This window comes from Gorilla gorilla, chromosome 10, assembly GCF_029281585.2.
Source record: "Gorilla gorilla gorilla isolate KB3781 chromosome 10, NHGRI_mGorGor1-v2.1_pri, whole genome shotgun sequence".
NCBI lineage: Eukaryota > Metazoa > Chordata > Mammalia > Primates > Hominidae > Gorilla > Gorilla gorilla.
Window position 1 is genome coordinate 119120822 of NC_073234.2, and position 23961 is coordinate 119144782.

Here is a 23961-nt window from a genome sequence, read left to right on the forward strand (position 1 = left end):
CAGAGATTCTTTTATCTAGAGAAAGAATTATTCATACAATAGAGGCTTTTATTGATAGTAATTTACTTTCTCTTATGACAATAGAAGTATAGAGAAATGCTTTCTTTTTTTAATTATTATACTTTAAGTTTTAGGGTACATGTGCACAATGTGCAGGTTAGTTACATATGTGTACATGTGCCATGCTGGTGCGCTGCACCCACTAACTCATCATCTAGCATTAGGTATATCTCCCAGTGCTATCCCTCCCCCCTCCCCCCACCCCACAACAGTCCCCAGAGTGTGATGTTCCCCTTCCTGTGTCCATGTGTTCTCATTGTTCAATTCCCACCTATGAGTGAGAATATGCGGTGTTTGGTTTTTTGTTCTTGCGATAGTTTACTGAGAATGATGATTTCCAATTTCATCCATGTCCCTACAAAGGACATGAACTCATCATTTTTTATGGCTGCATAGTATTCCATGGTGTATATGTGCCACATTTTCTTAATCCAGTCTATCATTGTTGGACATTTGGGTTGGTTCCAAGTCTTTGCTATTGTGAATAATGCTGCAATAAACATACGTGTGCATGTGTCTTTATAGCAGCATGATTTGTAGTCCTTTGGGTATATACCCAGTAATGGGATGGCTGGGTCAAATGGTATTTCTAGTTCTAGATCGCTGAGGAATCGCCACACTGACTTCCACAAGGGTTGAACTAGTTTACAGTCCCACCAACAGTGTAAAAGTGTTCCTAAGAGAAATGCTTTCTAAATGAGTAGACACAGTCAAGTCAAAATTTTAATGTGATCCATAATTCTCTGAATATACCTCAGAATGGAATTAATTTAGACTTTTTTAAATGCCAAATCAACAGTATTACAATATCAAATGTTCTTCTATTTTTGGTATTTAAAAATAGCTCAACATCTTAGAATTCTGGAAATTTATTACAATCACCATTTGAGACTAAGTCAGGTTTCCTCTTAATTTTCCAAATGTACACAGACCTTGGAACACCTCTGTGGAGTTCAGCCAGACTTATCCCAACATCCAAATGGAAGCTCATTTGACTGCAAGTAAATTGTAAGGGACTTTAACATTCAGTGGAAGTTTGAATTAAGCACTTAGTAGGGTCATTTTAATATTGCTGTAACATGGATTTCTGGGAATAATATATGAATTTAAGAATTTTAAACCATTGTTGGATCCTAACTTGAGTTTTCCCCTCTCCCAACTTCAGCCCTGCTACACACACACACACACACACACACACACACACACCACCCCAATTTTTCAAAGAATGATTTGCTTCCAGTTATATATGTGTTATATTAATGAATGAATCCATGGCTTCATTTATTTTTCATTGATTACTCGTTAAAGTGTTCTTCCCTAAAAAAAAAAAAATCAAAACAAATTGCAACTCAAAGTTGAATTTGACTTGGCGGCATTTAGATACAGACTTCATACCCACACCTTGGATGTTTATGGACACACTAAACAAGGACAGATATAAATATACCATTTTTTTAAAAATTATCAGTTATTTTTATTCTTGTATAACCATCATTAGCCTTTCTGAGGGTTGTTTGCACATTAACCATGAAGCGGAGACATACTGAAAGGAACAGTTGCATTCTTCGATTCTTGGTTATGGAAGGCACTATCACCTCCAGAACCACTGGTCTACAGCACAACTGAGCAAGTCCATGGAGCCGTCTTGCCGGTGGGCACTAACATAATGATCATGGGTGGTATTTTTCAAACAAACATAAGCCAATTAATTTGCTCCATGGAAGATACCTAGAAATTATGTAGAACAACTTCTTCCTTTTACAAAAGAGAAAATTAAAGTTCAGAAGAGGAAAGCAATTGGCCTAAGGTCACACAGCTAGATGGCGCCAGGACTGTTATTCAGACTTCCGCTCCTAAGTCAGAGCTCTTTCCAATACAAGCGACTATTATATCTCCAGGTGAATATTGTAATATCTCCTAGGCAATTGTCCTATTGCTAACCTCCAGTTCCTATCTTTTCCATATCTCTTTAAATGTCATAAAAAGTGACATTTAACCCTGTTGTTCACAGCTGTATGTAAATGAGGCTCCAATAAACTACACCAATATAGCCACTGATAAGGGAGTGATCCATGGCTTGGGAAAAGTTCTGGAAATTCAGAAGAACAGATGTGATAATAATGATACTACTATTATACGAGTAAGTTCTATGGGCCAGAGCCAATGATGGAACTAAAGAATATTGGCTTATTTTTTTTAATAATTTTGGGGGCATAAGGCTTTTCTATTAAGGTGTATCAATTCAGTCCATAAACCACTGAATGAGTATCTTTGATGTGCCAAGGAGCATACCAGGCTGTGGTTCTACAAAGATACATAAGACATGACCCCTGTCCTCAGTGGGCTTGTGATCTAGTGCAAGAGGTTGTACCTTGTGTGCCTGGGAAAGGCTGCCAGGTGTGTGGGGATGGTCGGGGAGAGTGGTGTGCTGTGTTGGGCAGGATTTTGGACCATGGCTTTCTTCAAAGGGAAAATGTGCCATATCTAGGACAGGCACAGGATAGGAACCATGGTGCCCCTATGGCAGTTATGGGCCAAGCCTGCTCCACCAGTAGAGAAAATAAGGAAATAAATGATTTCAGTGTATTATGGAATATGATAATGGAGACTTTTCATGCCAATTCATGGGGCTATGTAGGACCTTTCAACAATAATTATAACCACTGACATTTATCAGACACTCATATGCCGGGCACTGCTCTAAACATTTTACATGCACTAACCTGTGTAATCCTCACAATACTCTACCAAGTAGGTACTATTACTATCCCCATTTTACAGATGGGAAAAGTGAGCCAGAGAGGTTAACTAATACACGCAGGTTCATACACTACCAAGTGGCAGAGAAGGGGTTTAAATGTAGGCAGCCTGGCCCAGAGCTGGAACCCTGAACAACCACATTATCCTGTCTGGTAGGCTTAAGGTTCAGAACTAGACACATTGACCACCTCCTGTTTTAGGAACAGGTTGAGCTTGAGGGTTTCTGTCATTGTGAACTTTTACTCTTTGTTTTGTAATAGCATGTATTATCTCTGGGGCATCTCCATGCTGAACCCCTCATCTTAGCAATGTGCTCCGAAGCTGGGCACTGGGTACAGTAACTTGTGAGTTTCTGAATCTGGCCCAATTCACTTAATAGTTGGTTTTTAATAAATAAAAGTTATTGTTAAAAGAATTTGGACTTAAATGAGATAAGGTCACACTTTAAAGAGTTAGCAGAGTCAGAAGAGTGTTTTGGAGAAAAGTGATGCAAATGTGCAAGACCCAGAGGAGTTGAAGTGTTTGTCTCAAAGAACATTAAAGAGGCTGCCCAGATAATCTGCCTTGATTTTTAATTCAAAAACCTTCATTTCCAAGTTCTGGACATGCAGCTTCATTTTGCACTAAAGTTAATTACATTGATTGCTTTTGTGTTTTACCAAGGGAAGATGTAGGACATGCTTCTCAGAGCTGACCTGCCCATTCGGAACTAAATCTCTAGTAAGTATTTTGTCTGTTTTGATAAAATAGTTTCCAGATCCGAGGAGTCCCAATTAGAAAATGAACCTCAAGATTATTTGATTTGCACTTCCCTCATTCCTTCACTTAATTTGAATTACATTTTACCTCGTTATATTATATGCATCTTTGTAAAATCTTACATCTATTTTTTTGGACCAAGGCAAAATTTAACAAACATAAATGGGTTCATATGAATCAACAGACAGGACAGAAATTTTTTATGCTCTACGTCTTTCATATCCCAGTAGCTAGTTGACCGCAGCAAGAAATCTTGTCAGAGAAGAGAGATTCCATATCCAAAACCATATCCAGCCTGGATATATTCCACCTGCCTGATTTCCTTTTATAGTTGAAGTTGCAACTAACTTTCTCAAAGAAACAGATGGCAGATATGGGGGAGGTAGACAATTCATGTTTCTTGTTGCTATTTATTGTAAAAGATACTTCTGATTACATTACAAAGAATACTCATGTACCTTCAACAGCATAATAGTTTTTACTAAATACATGATAATTTTTAATTTATGATAAATTTTAATCTATAACAACCATACAGATGTTCTCATTTGAGGTTTAATTTAATCTTGTATATTATAATCTTTGTATGCAGCCTTAATCCTTTCCTGGACCAAAGCAGACTATAAATCAATAGAAACCAAAGTTCAGTTGAGTCAATGTATGGTGCTGGAAGGACATTTTTACCTGGTTTACTCTACAATTCTTGCAAACTTAAGTTGGTATTCTAAAGAAATGTTCTTTTCACGGAGTACTACTTTAAAGTATAATTATTGGATTTTGCCACCTGGCATTCCGGCAACCAACATTGTGTTTTCATGTTTTCTTGCTTAAGAAGCAGTGCCAACAAACCACCACCTTCCCTTCCCACAACACTTTAGTCAGAGAGACAGCAATGCATCACCCACCTACTTGCTTTCGGAGATTGGAAAACTTTTTCCTAACTTAGGAGCTGACGTAGTCATTAATATTTCACAGGGTAATGAGAAGAGGAGATGCATCTATACCTCCTATTTCATGGGAAGACGAACCCTGTTTATTGGGTGCCAGCCAAAATGTGTGAGAACCGTCATTGTGAGTACAATAATTGAATCATACTAACTACTGCAGCACCATTGGGAAAATCCATCATATGGTATCCTTTTCAAAATCCCTGTGCATGTATGCTTTCTGCCATCTCCTCTTCCTTGTTACCTGCATTATCATTGTCATCCAATGTAGTAGTGGTAGCAGTAAAGCTCAGAACAGCCCTGTAATCCAGAAAATGGGTAAAAGCTGCAATTCAATTCAGTTGCATGATGCAAAAACTGAGAGTCCGAGAGGCTAATGGGACCACCCTGTTCTCACAACAGGGTAGCTCTGTGAGCATGCTTGTAAGCAAAAGAGAGAAAGTGTCCACTCACATTGTGAAGATAAGGTGCACATGGTCATTTAGAAAACAGGACCCCAAGGCTGACTACCTCTAGTGGTGCCTTTGGAATTTGCAGGAAAAGTCATGAGAACTTCCTGTGCTGCTCCTTTCCCAGATGACTAGACATAACCTCTGCCTAGCTGGGCAGAGGTGGGGTGATCTGGCCCTTAGGCTGCAGAGCATAGGGGTGGGGGAGATTTTGTGTTTTAATGCACTCAAGAATAAAGGCAAGGCAAACCCAAGCAGACACCCTACAGGGCTTCCCTGAATTGCAAAAGATTGGTTTGTAAAATGCCAAAAGCCTCACCTGCAGAGGCCTCCTCACCTTCAGTAGTAGACGAAATAACATCGATGTGAAGGGGCCCAGATCTGGGTTGGAGACGGCCCCTTGGTCCTCCCACTCTCCAGCATCACAGGCATCATTTAGTTTCTTCTGCTGCCCCTCCTCCTTTCTCATTTTTCTTCATCCTCTTCTCTGACATGCCTTTTTCCTTTCCCTCTTTCCTACCTCCTTAGTGGAGCCCTTGGTCCTGTTCCTAGCACCCCTAGAAATTGCCAAGCCTCACCCAGTCCCCAGAGGGTCCTGCCCCCACCCCTCACCCACTCCATGTGAGGTCAAAGAAACAGGTGCACAAGAAGTCACCCACAGCAGGATTTCTACACCGAGGCTGGACAACACCAGAGGATAGAAGTGCATTGTCAAGCTTTGTCCTTCTGTTTCAGACAAGAGAATGCTGTGCCGGCTTCTTTGGCCCCCAGTGCCAGCCCTGCCCAGGGAATGCCCAGAACGTCTGCTTTGGTAATGGCATCTGTTTGGATGGAGTGAACGGCACAGGTGTGTGTGAGTGTGGGGAGGGCTTCAGCGGCACAGCCTGCGAGACCTGCACCGAGGGCAAGTACGGCATCCACTGTGACCAAGGTGAGCACCGTCCTCTCCACAGAGGATCTTGGGCTGCTGAAACCAACCAGGAATATGCAGGGAAAGAGTGATTCCACATGTGCTCTCTAGCTGGGCTGTCTCCCCAAGTGGGCTGGAATCCCACCTGCTACTATCACTGTGAATTATAAGAGCTTCTGTGTTGTCATTTGCATTTGCAGTGTTCCCAAACATTTTCAGTCTCTAACTTGAACCTACCAACTCACTTCCAATTTGCTCATTGACATTCCCAGCCCAAATGCATTTTTATATTTGCCTATGCACACTAATCATCACGGCTAAACTTTCCATTGTGGACATTGCTTGATAGTTTGAAAAACAGATTTGCACATGTTATTCATTTAATCCACACAGGAACCTTAGGTACTTGAGTATTGCTATGCCCGTTTTACAGATGAGGGTATTAAGGCAAAGAGGTTGAATGACTTCCCCCAAGGCTACACCTGATGAGATGCAGAACTGAGAACTGAATGTACACCTCTCTTGACTCCAAAGCTTGCTTTTAGATCATGCTGTTCTTTACCTGAGGGTCACTCTATTGTTTAACCAGCAGCAAGACACATGCTTTAAGTAGTTTTTGCAAAAACAATGATCTGTTTGAGCCAAGTCATCTGTATTCTCACATCCAGATTTCCTTGTGTCCAGGAACACACAGCTGTGAGAGTGTTGACTCCAGAGTTTGGGTTTCCTAACAAAGCATTATTCTACCTAGTACTAAAAACCATACAGTTCACTTGGCTGTCACTGTTTTCTCCTCAGCTGGTCTAAGCCAGACAAAATTAATGTACAATTGAATCATTATAATTGGGCCATATAATATTTACTTGGAATTACAGTGTTGATTTTTTCCCGTGTTATTTGGAGTAATTATCTGTTTGCATTTGTGCATGAGTTCCTAAAATGGGATTTGTAGATGACCCTCATGGGATGCAGCAAACCGCTAAAGCTGAATACATTTTTCTGGGGAAGGCATCTGTAGCTTTCATCAAGTTCTCAGAGACTCATCTGTGTAATTGAGGAAGCAGTGCCACACCAGGCTTATACAAACCCAGTGTCAAATGGGCTTCTTCCTGAAGTCCATTCTTAAGGGGCAAACATGGTTCCAATCACAGGAGCCCTGCATAACCCTGGATCCTCAGGTAACCTTGACTGAGGACACTCTCACACTGCTTGGGTCACAGATCTTCAGTGCTACACTGTCTCAAAACTGCAGTCTGAGCCACTTCAATGAAGCTAGAGCTAGTTCACCTGTGAACTTGCTAGATTCTGTCTCCTGCATCCCTGCCCTTTTTGTGATTCAAGACCCCTGTTGAAGACTATGATTCCTAGAAGTAGGTTGAAGAATTAAGTGCAATAAAGCAAACCTAGTAAATGACAAATGAGTTATTGAATATGGGTTAGAATCTGACGATTTGCAGGTGTTTTTCCACTTAGCATGTTCTTGTGTCCATGGGAGATGCAACCAAGGACGCTTGGGAGATGGCTCCTGTGACTGTGATGTTGGCTGGCGAGGAGTGCATTGTGACAATGGTAAGAGTGAGGCCTCCAGTATTTATAATCTGCTCTAAGCTTTGCTTCTCAGCAGCTACATTTTTCTTTCTAAAATAGAAATGACACCTTTATTACTTCTTCTGGCAATAAACATGATTCTTTCTTGCAGCAAAAAGTTTGTAAAATAAAGAAAAGCAGAAAGAAGAAAATAAAATCACTCATAACCCCAAGGCAGGAAAGAACTATTACTGATATTTTATATTAGGCTCCCAACATTTTTCTAGGTATATAAGCAAATGTGTAGGGAATCACACTTTACATATTGTCTAGTAATCTACTTTTCCACTTCACAATATATATAGATATCTTTCCCTGTGATTAAAATAGAAAAATAATAATTTGTAATCTCCACAAAATGTTACAGTATGACCATGCTACACTTTTTTGAACCAATTTTCTGCTCTCTCAAACACTGCTACGATAACCATATTCATTTAGTCAAATTCCTAGACATGAGATTTCTGAGTGAGGGGATGGCACTCTGGGGGAAAGGTCTTGCTACTGATTGCCAGGTTGTCCTCCAGAGGAAATAGCAATTTATTCTCCCGCCAACAGTGTCTGAGAGGCCCATTTCCTTCAATCCGACCACATCAGATTGATTTTTCTTAATGTGCTTCAGGTGAGGGCGATCAAAGAGAAGGGAATTTCAGGCAGAAAGAAGCACCTGGCATACCACAACGACATGGGAAAGCTCAACACATTTAGGGAATCAAAGGATTGCAGAATGAGAGGACTTTAAGGGCAAAGAGGAGGGTTGATGAGAAAAGGCAGGAGCAGTGGGCAGGCGCCAGGCCGTGAAACGCTAAGGAGGTTGGACTTCTCACTAAAGGCAACAGGAAGCCATTAAAGAGTTTTCAACAAGGGAGCAATATGATCATATTTGGCACTTAAGAAAAATCATTCAGACTTTGGATTGAAGAGAATACCCCTGGAAGCAGGTATCAGAGACTCCTCCTCTTCCGGGATGGGAGCTGGGGAGGAGATCACAAGTGATTGCTAGCCTAGTGGGGGCTCCATGGATGTGGCATTGACAGAGGGGGCGTCTTTGCCCAAAGCTCCAGGCGATGCAAAAATCAAGGGAATGCAGTTGCCTTTTAATGGTCAGCAGCAGGGGGTCAAGGAGGAAGGTTAGTTGAAAAGCTGAATTGGGAAGTCTGAATGGTCCCAAGCCAAAGAAATATCCCAGAGCAGATGTCAAATGTCAGGGTACAGAGCCAGGCTTGTGAGAGCCTGTGAGAGGGAAGCAGGAAGCAATGGGGTCACATAAACAGTAGGACATTTTCGGTGAATCCCCAGAATAGATACAATAGGCTCTCTCCTCTTCTTGCTTTCTCTACTCTGAAGAAAGACCCCACCACCCATGCACCTGGTCACCCAATCTAGGAACCTCCCTACTCAGCTTCCATACCTCCTTGTCCATCACTAACATACCTAACATATTCCATGTCTCCACATCTCTCCATCTCTTCCTCCTGCTCCCCTCTCACCAGTAGCCTTGTGGTCTCTCTGTTTCCTGTCCTATCTTCCTCCACTCCGTACTCCCCATTACTGCCAGATAGAACTTACCAAAACATAGATCGTGTTTTTCACCCCAGCTCCTCCCCAGGACTTGACAAATTGCTGTGGTTCTTCATTGCCTACAGAAGAAAGTCCTAACTCCTTAGCAGGGTGGAGCACAAAGACTCTTCACCAATGAACACTCACCCAGTTTTCCAGACTTATCTCCCATCCCTGTCTCCAGTGCACATTCTACACAGGAAGTTTCCAGTCTAGAAAAGGAAATAAATGTTTAGTAAAAGGAAAAATTGTGGTATGGAGTACAAAGCAAAGAGCCTGTAGACTATAACAAGACAACTCCTTTGTGTGCAAACTCCTGGCTCCTAAGTCCACAGCAGACATCACTAATCAATCATGACACTCCCTCCCTCTGTGACCAGCCAGGGGCACCCAACCCTTCTCAAAGTAGCACACCATTAAGCTGCTACCAATTAATTGAAGTTGGCTCAAAGGTTTAGAGCAGGTTCCAGAGAAGAGGACATAAAACATTGAAATGCCAATAGGTAGAGAATAGAGAGAAAGGGATTGTTTAGGCTCAAGGAATAAGACACAGGCACAAAATTGCCTCCATTCCAGCCCATTTGAGTCTCAATTCCCTCCGACACAAAACAGACCACTTTTGCAGGCCTCTGTTTCAGGACCTCCTATATGACTCCGCCAGGATTGGTAAGATTTCTATCCCAAAAGCTCTTAACATGAGCGTCCTATCCAAGAGTATTCTTCCCTCATCTCTAATGATTTACTTCTGGATCTTGTCCTGTCAAGAAATAGGTAGGCATCCAAGAGCAATAACCTATGCTGTGTCCAGGAAATTTACATATTAATTCAACAAATATTGTGTATGTGCTGTGTGCAAAGCCCTGATTTTCTGCACATGCAAAAAAATCTTTTATAATTATAGTTTTGCTTGTTTACAGCACTCCATAATAAAATGATGAAAACTGGGAATAAAGTTAGGAATAAACTAGAAAGAATAGCATAGGAAATACAAATAAAAGTAGAAAATCAAAACCCAGAAGAGGGGTACACATCAACACCCAGACCATAAGAGCACATGGTCACATTCCAGGGAGAATTCTGTGTTTTATTCACCCTTGCATCCTCACTGCCTAGCACAGGGCCTGGCAAACAGAAGACACCATCAATGTATTTGACCTTCAGATTTGGCTTTGAGCTTCATGGCAGCCAGTATAAAAAAGGATTGACATGATCTCATAGTTTTATATCGCTCATATGATACATATCACTTCCAAAGAGGTAGCTTTTCTGAGCACAAAATACTAAAAATCCTCGGGTGAGATTTAGTAAGAGGGCTAAGACAGCAACTGGTTCTCTTTTTCAGCAACCACAGAAGACAACTGCAATGGGACATGCCATACCAGCGCCAAGTAGGTAGCCCTGGGCCACCTCTGGGGACAGTGTAAAGGGGATTTTTTCCCAATATTGTCTACCCTAGTCTCTATCCTCAGGGGATTTGTTTCCTGACACCATTTCTGAGGGCTTAGGATAAACTTGAGTATGAAACTAAAAATATCTCTGAAGAGGCCACTATCAAATAGCCAGATCCAGGCTTTCCAACAAGCTGCCATCTGACTTACCTGGCACATTGATGAAAATGCCCACTGTTACCCCAGTCCAAGCTACCAGGACTCTCGTGGAGACTGAGGAAACCCAGTGGGCCTCAGTTTCCATAAACCTTGTTCCTGACTCACAGCAAGGCATAACTTGGCTTCATAATGCTAACTCCCAGAGAGGCTTAATGAATTAAGTACCTAGTAGCGGAGTTAGACATGAATTCAAAGTCAGCCTCTGTTATTTGCACTACCACATGATCTTGAGTCCAATGTTGAATCCCTCCAAAGCCTCAGATTCTTCATTTGTAAATGGGAATAATCCGACTTGCCAGGGCTATTGGATAGTGAGTAGATGACACAAAATAATACATGAAACATGGCTCCTAGCACATCAGTGGCTCTCTAAAGCTTGGCAGCTACCCATCTTATTCCTGAACTGACAACTATATCTATGCATGCTGTAGTTTGCCTGATAAATGAGTACAGTTTTAGCTGCTTGTGGTGGGGTCATGCCAGAATTAGACTCTTCTCCTAAGCCTTAGGCAGGACTTCTGAGTGTCTCATGGGGGCAGGGGCCAGGATACTGAGGGTGAAGGGCATTTGTGAGTCATGTCGTGGGAGGTGGAGTGTTTTTCTACAAACCCCATTTGTCCTTCCTTGTTGCAGCTGCCTCACCAACTCAGATGGTACAGCTTCATGCAAGTGTGCAGCAGGATTCCAAGGAAACGGGACCATCTGCACAGGCAAGCGAAGGAAGGAATTTGCTGGGGGGCTGGCAAGGCTTGCACAGGCTATTGAGAGGTTCTTGTTCCTGCAGTCTGAATGGGCCTCAGCAGCTGGTGCCAACCACTGATGGTGAATCGCATGTAATGGGCAGTTGATTGTGCCTGGGGACAGGAAACCAACTGTTCACAGCCTTGACCACAATTGGGATCACCTGGGAAGCTTTAAAAAACAGTGATTTGTGTTGAGAACCCACATAATGATCAATGTTTCAGATGATGGATATGCTAATTACCCTGATCTATACATTATCACAGCATTACTATATACCCCAGAAATATGTCCAATTATGTGTCCATTAAAAAAGAATTTAACTCGCTGATTTGATTGGCCTAGGGTATGGCTGGAGCATCGAGGGTCTGGAGCAGACTCAAAAAGAATTTGAGCCCTGGTTCTTCCTCCAACTACCCAAGTGGCCTTGGATAGCTCATTTGTAAAGTAAACTTACAACTACCTCCGTTGCAGAGTGGTTTTGAGGTTAAGTGAGCTCTCTGTGTTCAATGGCGGAAAAATGCAGCTGTTGAAAACTCAGGTCAACTTAGACTCCCCAGGTTTGAACCTAAATACTTATTACTTACGTTACCTTGGGAAAGTTTCTTGACTGCTCTTTGCATTATTATTTTTATCTGCAACTTGGGGATAATAAGAAGACCTCCCTCACTGAGTTGGACAATAACCTGAATTAATACCTGTGAAGTGCTTAGAACAGACCCAGCACATAGAATTCAATAAATGCAAGCTAATATTCTTATGGTGCCTGGTGCTAGAAAAAATGGAAAGTCTTAAGGTCATTTTTCTCTTGAGCACTGTGTCCTGGCAGGCTTTGGTCCAGATTGTGGCAGCACTGGACGATGATCATGCCAATCTGCTTTCTAGATCATCTTACCCTGGGGATTCTCCAAGAGGGCCAAGTAGACTCACCTTCATCCCCAGGTGTGTCCTGCAGTAGGATGTGTACAGAATGCTAATAAAAGCAGCTAGAAAGGGCAAATCACAGATGTTTTACTTGCTCTCTGTTTTTGGGAATTGGCCATATTTAATCCAGTGCCTGCTCAAGTAGTTTTGCAGTATGTTCCATTTCTCAATGACTTGAGAAAAAATACATCAATGGCTTTTGCCCTTCCATCTCCCCTTCTGCTCTGTGTCATCTTCTATAGCAATCAATGCCTGTGAGATCAGCAATGGAGGTTGCTCTGCCAAGGCTGACTGTAAGAGAACCACCCCAGGAAGGCGAGTGTGCACGTGCAAAGCAGGCTACACGGGTGATGGCATTGTGTGCCTTGGTAGGTGTCCTTCCCTCTTCCATTGGCGAAATGGTATAAGAGTCATAGCCCTATTAAATGATTCCAATGTGTGTGCCCTGATTATCAGGACACAAAACTGAGGTCAGTATTCCATTTGCCAGGGCAGGAAAGTATAAGGGCATGGAAAAGTGACCACAGGGTATGAAGGCATGTCATGTCCAAAAATTACTTCGGAAGGGTAAAAGGAGATACATTTTCCAATTAAACATCATGGCGATGACAGAACATTTAAACTTTTATTAGTTCCTTTTTATACGAGTAGCACATGCTCACTGTAGAAAAAGAAAGCACACGTACTGGAGAAAATACTCTGAAGATAGTGCTCTTATTATTGTCATTACCCCATTTTGCTATGCCTACATGTATTTTTTTTAACAAAAATGGTATCTCAGGATATACAGCATTTACTATGCTTAGCAATATATCAAAGTAACTCTCCCTGAAAACAAGTATACCTCTAACATTATTTAAATATCCACACACTGTTCTACTATAAAGGTATGCCATAGTAAGTTGTCTGAATTTAACTGTTTAGTTAGAAAAAAATTGACATAGAAGAGTTATACGAATAGCACAAAAAAGACCCACTTGTTCTTTACCCACATTCACCTATTAACATTTAGCCCTGGCTGGGTGCAGTAGCTCACACCTCTAATCCCAGCACTTTGGGAGACCAAGGCAGGCAGATCATGAGGTCAGGAGATCGAGACAAGCCTGGCCAACATGGTGAAACCACATCTCTACTAAAAATACAAAATTAGCCGGGTGTGGTGGCACACACAGCTACTGGGGAGGCTGAGGCAGGAGAATCGCTTGTACCCAGCAGGCAGAAGTTGCAGTGAGCTGAGATTGTGCCACTGCACTCCAGCCTGGGCGATGGAGTGAGACTCCATTTCCAAAAAAAAAAAAAAAAAACCATTTAGCCCTGTTTATCATTTGCTCTCTTTGTATATATACATTTTTAAGCCATTTGAGAGTAATCTGTGTATATTGTATTCCCTTTGTTCCCAAATACTTGAGTGTATATTTCCTAAGAATAAGGATAGCCTCTTACGTAACCACAGCACAGTTATCAACTTCAGTAAATTTATTACTGATGTAATACTTTTGTCTAATTACCATTCATATTCTAATTTTGTCAGTAGTTCAATAATGTCCTTTTTGACATTTTTTCCTCCAGTGAGGGATCAAGTCTAGGGCTGCATATTGTGTTTCATTGTCATGTATCTTGAGTCCCCTTTAATCTGGGAGAGTTCCTCAGCTTTGCTTTGTGTCTTATGACATTAACATATGGGAATAATATCCTCCACCTCGCCAACTTTTTTTTAGTAGCATGTCCTTTATTTGGGGTTTGCCTGACGTTTTTCATTCTTAGATTCAGGTTATACTTTCAAGGCCCGAATGTCACACAAGTGATATTGCATCTGTCTCAGGGAACCTTGAGCTCTCCTTCTGCCCTTTGTGTGTGATGTTAATTTTGACCACTCAGTGAAGGTGCTGTGATGTTTCCATTGTACAGTTATTTTTTTTCTACTTTGCTACTGATAAGCAGTCAGAGGAGACACACTTTAACACCAAGCAGATATGTTGTTCCCCCTCAAAATATGCTCCTTAGTTTAGCATCTTTTGATGATTCTTCCCTGAACCAATCTATATTGTGATGGTTGCAAATGATTGTTTTTAATTCCTAAGTCTCTTCATTCATAGCACTCTTAGATTAGACTCCAAGATTCTATGATTTCAAGTACTTTGCTACAAATGCTCAAATTTATTCCACGGACTGATTTAAGCCAGTAGACAATCCCCCTGCTGGAACTGGCCTATCCCAGAATAGTCAATCTTAAGAAACCATATACAGTACCCTCCTAGTTCAGTTATTTCTGTCTGAGAACTTCCAGAAAACTGAATCATGCTTTGACACCCGCTCCCCTCAGTCAGTTAGCCATCTTAGCTCATCCCTCAAGCCAGCTTCACTTGAAAACCAGACTTGATTTCCAGGCCAGATGTTGGCTTTTTGTTTTAAAGAAATCAACCCGTGTTTGGAGAACCATGGTGGCTGTGACAAGAATGCGGAGTGCACACAGACAGGACCCAACCAGGTGAGTGCCACCTCTCCCAGGCCCTTAGGTTTCCTAAAAGGGAACTCCTAGGTCTTTAGACGCAGGCCTGAGAGAAAGAGGCTGAGAACAGACCTCTAAAGAGCTGCAGCTGAAAATAAATACTTTAGGGGAAATTCTGAAAGAATCAAGAGGCCCTTCTTTGGGAATGAGGTGAAATGGGGGAAAACCAAGGGTACTAGGACAAGGGGCTTCCCTAGAGTGCGGAGAAGTAGGTATCTGCAAATACCATGTGATTCCAGAAGAATCTAGACAGTCCCCTAAAATACTCCACTTTCTTTCAGCATTCTGATGCCCAGAATCCCACACTTTATCTTTGGCATAAGGCTTTGGAGCACACGTGCCATGGTGGAAGATAATACTGTGGGCACTCTACCAGTCACATGGCCCTGAGTACCATGAGCTTGCGGCATCTGTCTGGAGAGCAGGCCGGGGGGAGGTGGGGAAAACATGAGAGCGCCCGCATCAGAGAATGGGGGTCACAGGGTGGGGGAAGCTGGAGGCCTGGAGACCCAAGTTCTGCCTTCCTCAGTTTCTACCACATGGTGAACAAGCAAAATGGCCAGGCAGGAAATCACATATATCCAAAATTGGATGACAAAGTGAAGTCACCAGTGAATGTTCTATTGACCTAGTTGAGCCATCTGGAGACCTCAGTGCCAGGTCTCTCAATGGGCAGATCAAGCAAGTACCTAAAGTACGCAAAAATAAGGAAAAAAAATTGTCTTGAAAGAACTGTGTGAGCACACATGAGCATGTGTGTGGACACATTTAGTCATGGGGGAATTCGGAACAGTCAATGCTGAGCTTTCTTAGACATCTTTTGAGGTTTGGTAGTTTTTATTTCAAACTACATATGAGGTAGGAGATAATCTATAAACTTTTTGGTGCTTGGGACCTCCAAGGGTGCCCATCCAGTCCTAGGAGGCAGTAAAGGAGGACGTGGAGTTGAACTTTGAGAACAAGACCTTAGCTGAGGAGGGACAGCTGGTGATGTCTTGGAAAAGGTTTGCACTGATATTGGGGCCCATTGTGAAGAAAGAGGAAGAGAAACAGGAAAACCTGCCCGTGTAGCCCTAGCTGGCACCAATGATGACTTAAAGTTCTAAGAAGCAGACGTCAACCCAGGGCCCTTGCTGCTACATAGGAGGCCCTTGTGTGAATTAGAAAAGCTGCCTCCTGGGAGGGCACAGTGGGAGCAGGTGTCTCTTCCTTTGGGGACATCAGTGAATAGAGTGTGGGCTGGGCTTCAGCCCAGTGGCTGGGTGCTCCTGCGCAGACATGGGACCTTGTCCCCAGCTTCTTCAGACAGTGTCCCCTCCCTCAACTTGAAGCTTCCACCCAACTACCTGGGCCAACCAATGGGTTTGATAGATTGTTTCCACGTGCACACCTCAGTGGGCTATAAAGGTCTCTCCTTAGCATCTCCTAGCACTGGTGCCTTTCAGCTCAGCATGGGCGCAGATGAGCAAGATATGAGTATGAATGAGAGTGGGATATAGTTTGGCTTCTTCTCAACTGACCTTTACCAATCAAAGAAAAGAGGTGAATACCTGAAGGCAAGGGACCAAATGGGGTGAGAACATTAAAAAGAAAAAAAAAGGTATCTTAGCAACAAAGATAGGATGTGCATGAGATCCCAGTGCTCAAGTGAATTGTGTCAAGTGCTAAAATATTAAACATAAGGTGACAATTATCATTATAAAATAGATATTACCAACATCAAATAGAGACTCTCCTAACATTACCATGACCATGATGGAGTTCAGGTCTGAGAGCCAGACCATGTGGCCAGTACAGAACCCACCTGTGAAATGACCCCATGTGCTTCTACTCCTGGACAGGCTGCCTGTAACTGTTTGCCAGCATACACTGGAGACGGAAAGGTCTGCACATTCATCAATGTCTGCTTAACTGTGAGTATGGCTCTAGGGTGGATGTCCTTCAAGCCTCAGAGCCCAGGGTGCCTCCCACCCCACTTCTAGGGGATGCAGAGTTGAGGAATTCTTCCTCTGGAGGCCTCAGAGCTGTGTGTTGACCATGAGGCTTGTTTCTCTGGCACACTCCATTGTAATGTTGGGGAGAAAGGAGAGAAGGCACAGTCTGCTACCCCCAGCCTGCCCCTTTGGCTGCACCATATTGAGCTAAGTCTATCCACTTGCTTATCCCCTATCCATATTGCCAACTCTTATGAAAAAGATCCCTTTCCACCAAGCATGTCTCTCACCTCCTCTAGGAAGCCCTCTTAGGTAAACCTCACAGCAACTTTCCACTCCTTATTCTCCTAGACTTACATGTAGGAATCCACAGTGAGTGCACTATGAGTCAACAATATAGTGTAGCATTGCAAAAGCTAGTTCTGTCATCACAGAGGCCTAGAGGACAGGCTAAGGAAGATGATTCTACTCTCACCCCACAACTACCCTCCATGGCCCCTACCACCCCCATTCTACATGATAACTCTACCTTAGAACAGAAGATCCAGTTCTAGATGCTCTGCATTGAGCAGGGATTCATATGGGGGTAGAAGCACTATGTCTCCTATGTCCATGTACACATCATTAATTCTCCCAGTTCTCTCTCTCTAAAAAGGAATTGGGATGTAGGGTGGAGGCTGCCACCAACATTTCAAGGATTGCCACAAAACAGAAGGGTTGTTCTTGTTCTGTGTAAGTCCAAGCAGTAGGACTAGGACCAGCGGATGGACATTAGAAGAAAACAGATTTCTTTCAACTTAACTCACTTATTTCATTAGAACTGTCCAGACATAGAGAGTTTTGAGAACTAATGAGCTTATTATAACTCAAGGTATTTAACTATAGGAATGAAGCAACAGATGGGTTATCAACCCAGACAGCCATTTAGATTCCTCCCAGCCCTGATCCATATGACTCTAGGGTTTTCGGTTGGTTTGCTTCTTGGGACCTCAGTTTCCTTGGATGGTTATAAATGTCCCTGGAATTCCTTTTACCACTAACATCTGGGCTTTGACTTTCTTCCTCCAGTCTGTAGGATATTGTTGACACACTTCTTGTCTCCGTTTGCATGTCAATCCTGGCAGGAGCAGGATCTTCTGATTCTCTTGTAACCCTTGACTGCAGGCTGGACCCATGTTATGCAAACGAGGAGTTTACTCAGTCATTAATCACTGAGTCTCAAACTGGGCTAGTCACCGACTGCTGCTTAGAGCCTAATTGTCCCAGGCCTGGTACCTCCAAAGGGATGAGATAAGCCTGCTGACCCAGCCTGTCACATCCGGAGCAGTTTGTGTGGTCAGCTAGGCCTCTGAAGTCCTGCATCAATGTCACATTCATATCCACTGCTTGCCAGGGGTCAGCCACTGTGCTTAGGGGTGCCCAATCATTCTTTCGTTTAATTTCTCTAACAGCCATATGAGGTAAGAACTGTTATTAACCCCACTTTACAGACAAAGAGACTCTAGCTGTGCCTCTTTCCTAGGACTGCTATAACAAATGCCACAGACTGGGTGGGTGAAAACAATAGAAATGTATTTTCTCACAGTTCTAGAGGACCAAATCCAAAATTAAGGTGTCCGCAAGGATGTGCTCCCTCTGAAGGCTCCGTGGGAGAATCCTTCCTTTCCTCTTCCAGCTTCTGGCGACTCCAGGCATTCCCGGCCTGTGGCCGCATCACTCTAATCTCGCCTCCATCTTCACATGGCCTTCACTTATGTATCTGTGTCTTCTCCTCCTCTTGCAAGGACATTTGTGGCATTAAGTGGTTAATCTGGGATGATCTTATCTGGAGATCCTTAATTACATCTGTAAAGACTCTTTTTCTAAATAAGTTGCATACACAGTTGCATCCAGTCCTTAGGACAGGTCAACCCACTAGGTTGTGAGGAGTGAAGGCCCTTGACCAAGGCCGCAGAGCTAGTATGTGGCATGGCCAGAACTTGAGCCTATCTCTGTCCTACTCAAGACCTGCACCCTTGACCACTTCTTGGGGTGCTTGTTCTTCCTACAAGGCCCAATCCCAACACCTTGCTTTCCTGTTTATATTACTTCCCACCTGAGAGCCTCCAGCTGTTGACATGAGAACAGTGCAGACTCCCTGTAATTAAAGCCCTTCTTCTTCAATTGAGGCTCCCATTATCTCCTTGTGTTGGTCTGGCAAGCTCCTCAAGAGATCAATGTCCTCTACATGAAACAGTTATGTAAGGATAATAAAGAAGAAGCTACGGAAAAGATGGGGGCTGAGATGTGAAGCTATCACCACTAGAACTATGGCCAGCTTAATTTTCACAGCAATTCTTCCATGGGTCATTCATGTTTTGTAAAAAAATGGCCACCTTGTCTTGGACAAATGACTCCTGATACAGCTGACCTGGGAGATTCTGAAGGTCCTTTGCTACTCTATCTCAGCAGCATATTCCCATGGGAATTAACTGTATTGCAAGATTGTAAAATTATAGGCCATCAGGGGCCAGGCAGGGAATAATGTCAATAGGAAGACCCAAATCATAATGCTGCTCTAATGGGGAAATATCTACTCCAACTGACTGGTGCTCTAAGCTATGTCAGCCCAGTGTTGACAGTACTCCTGATATTTTAGAAGATATGAAAATTTATGAATTTGTATGTAAATTTTACTAATTTGTAAATGATGATAATTCATTCCAAAAAGCTCTTTTAAATACTGGGCTAAATCTGGTGCTAAATCTGGCCCAAGAACAATTATTTCTGCTCAAGTCCTACCAACAAGGACTGTGAAACATTGCCTTTCCTGAGTTAGTCCCCAGTCCAAACTGTTTTAGTCCATTTGTGCTGCTTTAACAGCACAGAGGATACCTGAGACTGGGTAGCTTATAAGCAACAGAAATTTATTTCTCACATTCTGGAGGCTGGGCAGTCCAAGATCAAGGCACTGGCTAGTTCTGTGTCTGCTGCAAGTCTGCTTCCTGGTTCACAGACGGTGCCTTCTTGCTCGTTGGTAGAAGGGACAACTGCGTTCCCTTGAGTCTCTGTTTTCTTCTCTTTTCACATCAGAAGGGTAATGTGTCAATGTTGTAACAAGTTTTGAGGGAGGCACATCTCATAGAATAGTGTGAAAACTCAATATCAAGCTAATAAACCACAAAAGGATCTCTCTTTTATAAGGGCACTAATCCCATTTATAAAGGCTTTGCCCTCATGAACCTAATGACCTTCTAAAGGCCCCACCTCCTAATACCATCACAGTGAGGGTTAGGTGGGGGACACAAACATTTAGACTAGAGCAGGAGGCAAGCATGTTGATGGAACAGAGACTGGGTGAGATGGGAAGGGTTGTAGTGATCAGACAAGGCCTCTCTGCCGAGGTGACTCATTCCTGAATGTTAAGAAGCGGGCAGCCACATGAAAATCTTGGGGAAAATGTATAAGCAAAAGGAAGAGCAAGCCAGGGGTCCCGGGAAGAGGAAGAGCTTGGCATGTTCTGGGAACTGAAGAGAGAGCCAGTGTGAATGCAGTAAAGGGAATAAAAGGGAGGTGGTGAGAGGGGCCAGATCACCTTACCCCATGTAGGCTATGCTGTGGAGCTTATATTTTATTCCAGTTGTGACTAGGAAGCCACTGGATGATCATGTAGGTCAATGTCAATGTCTGGCTTGGCTCTCAAATCTCATTCTGGCTGCTGTGATGACTATGCAGGATAGGGGTTCAAAAGCAGAAGCAAGAAGACCATGTAAAAGACTAGTGGAGCTGACCAAGAAAGACCAGGGTGGTATGACTAGAGCTATAGCAGTGGGTGTAATAAGAAGTCACTTGGCCCAGGTGGACATGGTGGCTCATGCCTATAATCCCAGCACTTTGGGGCACTGAGGCAGGAAGTTCGCTTGAGCTCAGGAGTTTGAGACCAGCTTGGAGACAGAGGGAGATAAATCACTGGACAGGGGATGTATTTTGGAGATAACCAATAAGACCTGCTGATAGACTGGATATGGGAAATACAAGGAAAAGGAATCAAGGACACTATCTAGATTTTTTGTTGAGACATGTTGGTTCTGCTCATGAAGATAAGGATGGCTTAGGAGGAAATGTTGAGTGAAATATCAACAGGTCTGTCTTTTTGTTGAGTTTGAGTTGCGTGGTAGCCATCCAAGTGAAGATTTCCAGTGAAATGTAAGCCTGAAGGAGAGATCATGACAGAGGTACAAACATAGCGGTCATTGGCACACAGATGGTATTTAAACACAGGGGACTGGCTGAAGCACAAGATGAAAGTTAGAGGCAAAGACGGGGCAGGTGGAGGGGCCCTGGATATTAAGCCATTGAGCAGAGGAAGAAGTACCTACAGAGAAGGCTCAGTAAAAAAGCCCACAATGCAGAAGGAAAACCACTTATCAAGTATAGTGTCAACAGAGGCCAAGAGAAGAAAATGTTTCAAGAGGAGTGATTGTACAGGCAAAGGATGTTGAGATGTCACCTATGTTGAGAGAAGAGAACTGACCACTGCCTTCTCAAGGTCTCAATTCTTGAAGACCTGGATCAGGGTGGAGGCTTGTGTAAAAGTGGCACCAAGAGCCTAGAAGTTGAGAAGAAAATTGGAAGTAAGGAAAGTAGAAACATAGACATTTGCAAGGATCTTACTGGGCAAATAAATGGGTAGTGAATGGAGAAGGATGTGGACTAAAGTAAGTAATGTTTATAACACTTTACCCTGGAAAATTTCAAACCTACATGAAACTAGAGCAACTAATACATGAACCCATCTGTACCTGACACTCAGGTGAAAGAGTCAACTCATGGTCAGTCTTTGTTCATCTATACCTAGTACATTCTCTTAAAGGAAAAAAAATGGAGTTTGGCTTTTTTCAAGATGAGTAATATGAAGGCATGTTTTTGTGCTGGGGAGTATGATCTGATAGAGGGGAGGAAACCACTCCTGAAGGAGAGCAGGTTGTTGTTACAAGAGGTGGTGAGAGGGAGTGGGACCCAGACCCCAGGTGGAGACATCACCCTCAGATAGAAGCAGACATAGTGTCACTCAGTATATTAGTCAGTGATGAACTAGTGAGTCCATTAATGAGTCAGTCCATTAGTTAGTTAGTTGTTAGTACACTTGTTAAATAAGGAAAGCACAGTCCGTGAGTTCAGACCCAAACAAGCGGTGAAGCTCAGGATGGGGAGATGAGGTGGTTCTTGTTACCTGTGTCTCTTTTCTCCATGAGGCACAAGTGGGGCTCATCAACTAAGACGAGAGGACAGTGATTGAGAGTTGAGAAAGGTGAGAAGTGGAATGTCATCTGTATTAGTCAATTTTCACGCTGCTGATAAAGACATACTCCAGACTGGGCAACTTACAAAAGAAAGGTTTATTGGGCTTACAGTTCCCCATGGCTGGGGAGGTCTCATAATCATGGTGGAAGGTGAAAAGCATGTCTCACATGGTGGCAGATAAGAGAAGGGAGCTTGTGCAGGGAAACTCCCATTTTTAAAACCATCAGATCTCCTGAGACTCATTCACTATTACAAGAAGAGCACAGGAAAGACCTGCCCCACAATTCAATCACTTCCTACCAGGTTCCTCCATGACACATGAGAATTGTGGGAGTTATAATTCAAAATGAGATTTGGGTGGGAACACAGGCAAACCATAACATCATCTCTAGAGAGAGGGAAATTAAATGTACTGCAAAAGTGCAAGCATCTGTGTACATACCTTTGAAGGGAGTCCAGATAGCATGTATCGTGACTTTCTCAGGCAATGCACCGCCAGCCCGGCAGACCCAGAGAAGTTAGAGTGGGGCCCAGGAGGGCTAGGGATTTGCCAAGCCATAGTGATGGAGGGAGAGAAGAGCCAGGGAGGGTCACAGTGTTCCACCTTGCCAGCTGGCTGGGGTCCAAGGGGACTGAGTGGGTGGGCAGGAATGCTGGGGAGAAAGAAGTAAGCTCAAAGGAGGGGAGGTTCCTGTGGACCAAAGGAGGTTGGAGACTGCAGTATTAGAAGAGATAAGTTAAAATGATAAAAGTTGGTGGCCAGAGAGAGAGGGATGCTTGAAATGCAGCTCTCAGGAGCAGTCAGTGCACTTCAATGTTGACTGCAAAGCCAGGGGATGGGGACAGGGGTGGTAGAGGCTGTTGACAAGGGTATTGACACTGCCAAGGACGGCAACATCAAGAATGAAGGGAAAGGCAACACCATTAGGACCAAAGAGTAAAAATTGGTAAAGGATTATGGATACTATGTGTTTAAAGGATGAGGGTGTTTGGAAGTGACAATGTACAGTAAGAAAGACACTCTCCCAGCACAGCCAGGATATTGCCACTTCAATCCCTCACCAGTGTGGAGGTAGTGGAGGAAAACAGCTTCACTTGAGGGGCACAGGAAGGGCAATGTTTGCAGGAGACAAAGACTTCTGCAGGAAGAGGTGAAGGGAGCTTACTAAGGTGAGAATGTCAGAAAGTTGCTAATGGCAATGACTTTGAGAAAGCACGGGGAAGGGTTTGTGAGGAAGGGGCCTATGGGGTCAGGTGATGCGTGTGTAGAGGAACATGGGGTGAGTGTCCCTGCAGTGAGTGTTCCCATGGATGTTAGCTTTGAACCGTGCTTTGCTTTGTTTGTATTTTAGGTCTCTGCCCATCTTCCACAACTTAAAAGCTCTTTGAGGGCTGGGACAATGTGTTCTATTTTGTACCACCTGCCTTCTATCTGATAATGGTTACCTTTTCCTATGATCAGAGTTTAGCTTAAAGCTGGGAAGTATCAAACAGGTGGGGTCTTCCTAGTTAATACCTGGATGCTGAGAAATTTCCGATTTGGCAACTCTGGGCTTACCTGTACAGGGCTGGAGATCTGCTCAAAGGGACCTGTCATCTTAGGATACAAGGCCAGGTGAATAAGATGCCCCTATGAGCATAGGGAATTGGAAGGCAAGCTCAGGAAAAGGATAAACAATACAAATGAATCAAAGAGAGTGAGACAAAAAAGGAATTCGAACACAGAATTGCTTTGTAAATATCGGTAGAGCTGGCAAACTAACTGGTCTAATCCCCATCCCTTGCCCCTTGGCAATTTTACCAGAAAAATGGCGGCTGTAGTGAATTTGCCATCTGCAACCACACTGGGCAAGGAGAAAGGACTTGTACTTGCAAGCCAAACTACATCGGAGATGGATTTACCTGCCGCGGCAGCATATATCAGGTAATGC

At 43.3% G+C, this 23961-nt stretch overlaps 1 protein-coding gene and 1 non-coding gene across 2 annotated transcripts in view; one reads left to right on the top strand and one right to left on the bottom strand.

Moving 5' to 3' along the window:
- STAB2 (stabilin 2) overlaps positions 1-23961 on the top strand; it is a 178496-nt gene that overhangs the window by 113365 nt on the left and 41170 nt on the right. Inside the window, exons 35-45 of the mRNA XM_055357855.2 lie at positions 2072-2200; positions 3484-3540; positions 4555-4650; positions 5711-5906; positions 7359-7454; positions 10375-10420; positions 11273-11349; positions 12547-12672; positions 14719-14792; positions 16655-16726; positions 23835-23954. Coding sequence (XP_055213830.1) covers positions 2072-2200; positions 3484-3540; positions 4555-4650; positions 5711-5906; positions 7359-7454; positions 10375-10420; positions 11273-11349; positions 12547-12672; positions 14719-14792; positions 16655-16726; positions 23835-23954 — 1089 coding nt within the window. The remainder of the gene's footprint in view (positions 1-2071; positions 2201-3483; positions 3541-4554; positions 4651-5710; positions 5907-7358; positions 7455-10374; positions 10421-11272; positions 11350-12546; positions 12673-14718; positions 14793-16654; positions 16727-23834; positions 23955-23961) is intronic.
- Positions 19814-19916, bottom strand: LOC115930355 (small nucleolar RNA U13). The gene has a single exon (XR_004066991.2). It is a non-coding gene; the product is annotated as a small nucleolar RNA U13 (small nucleolar RNA).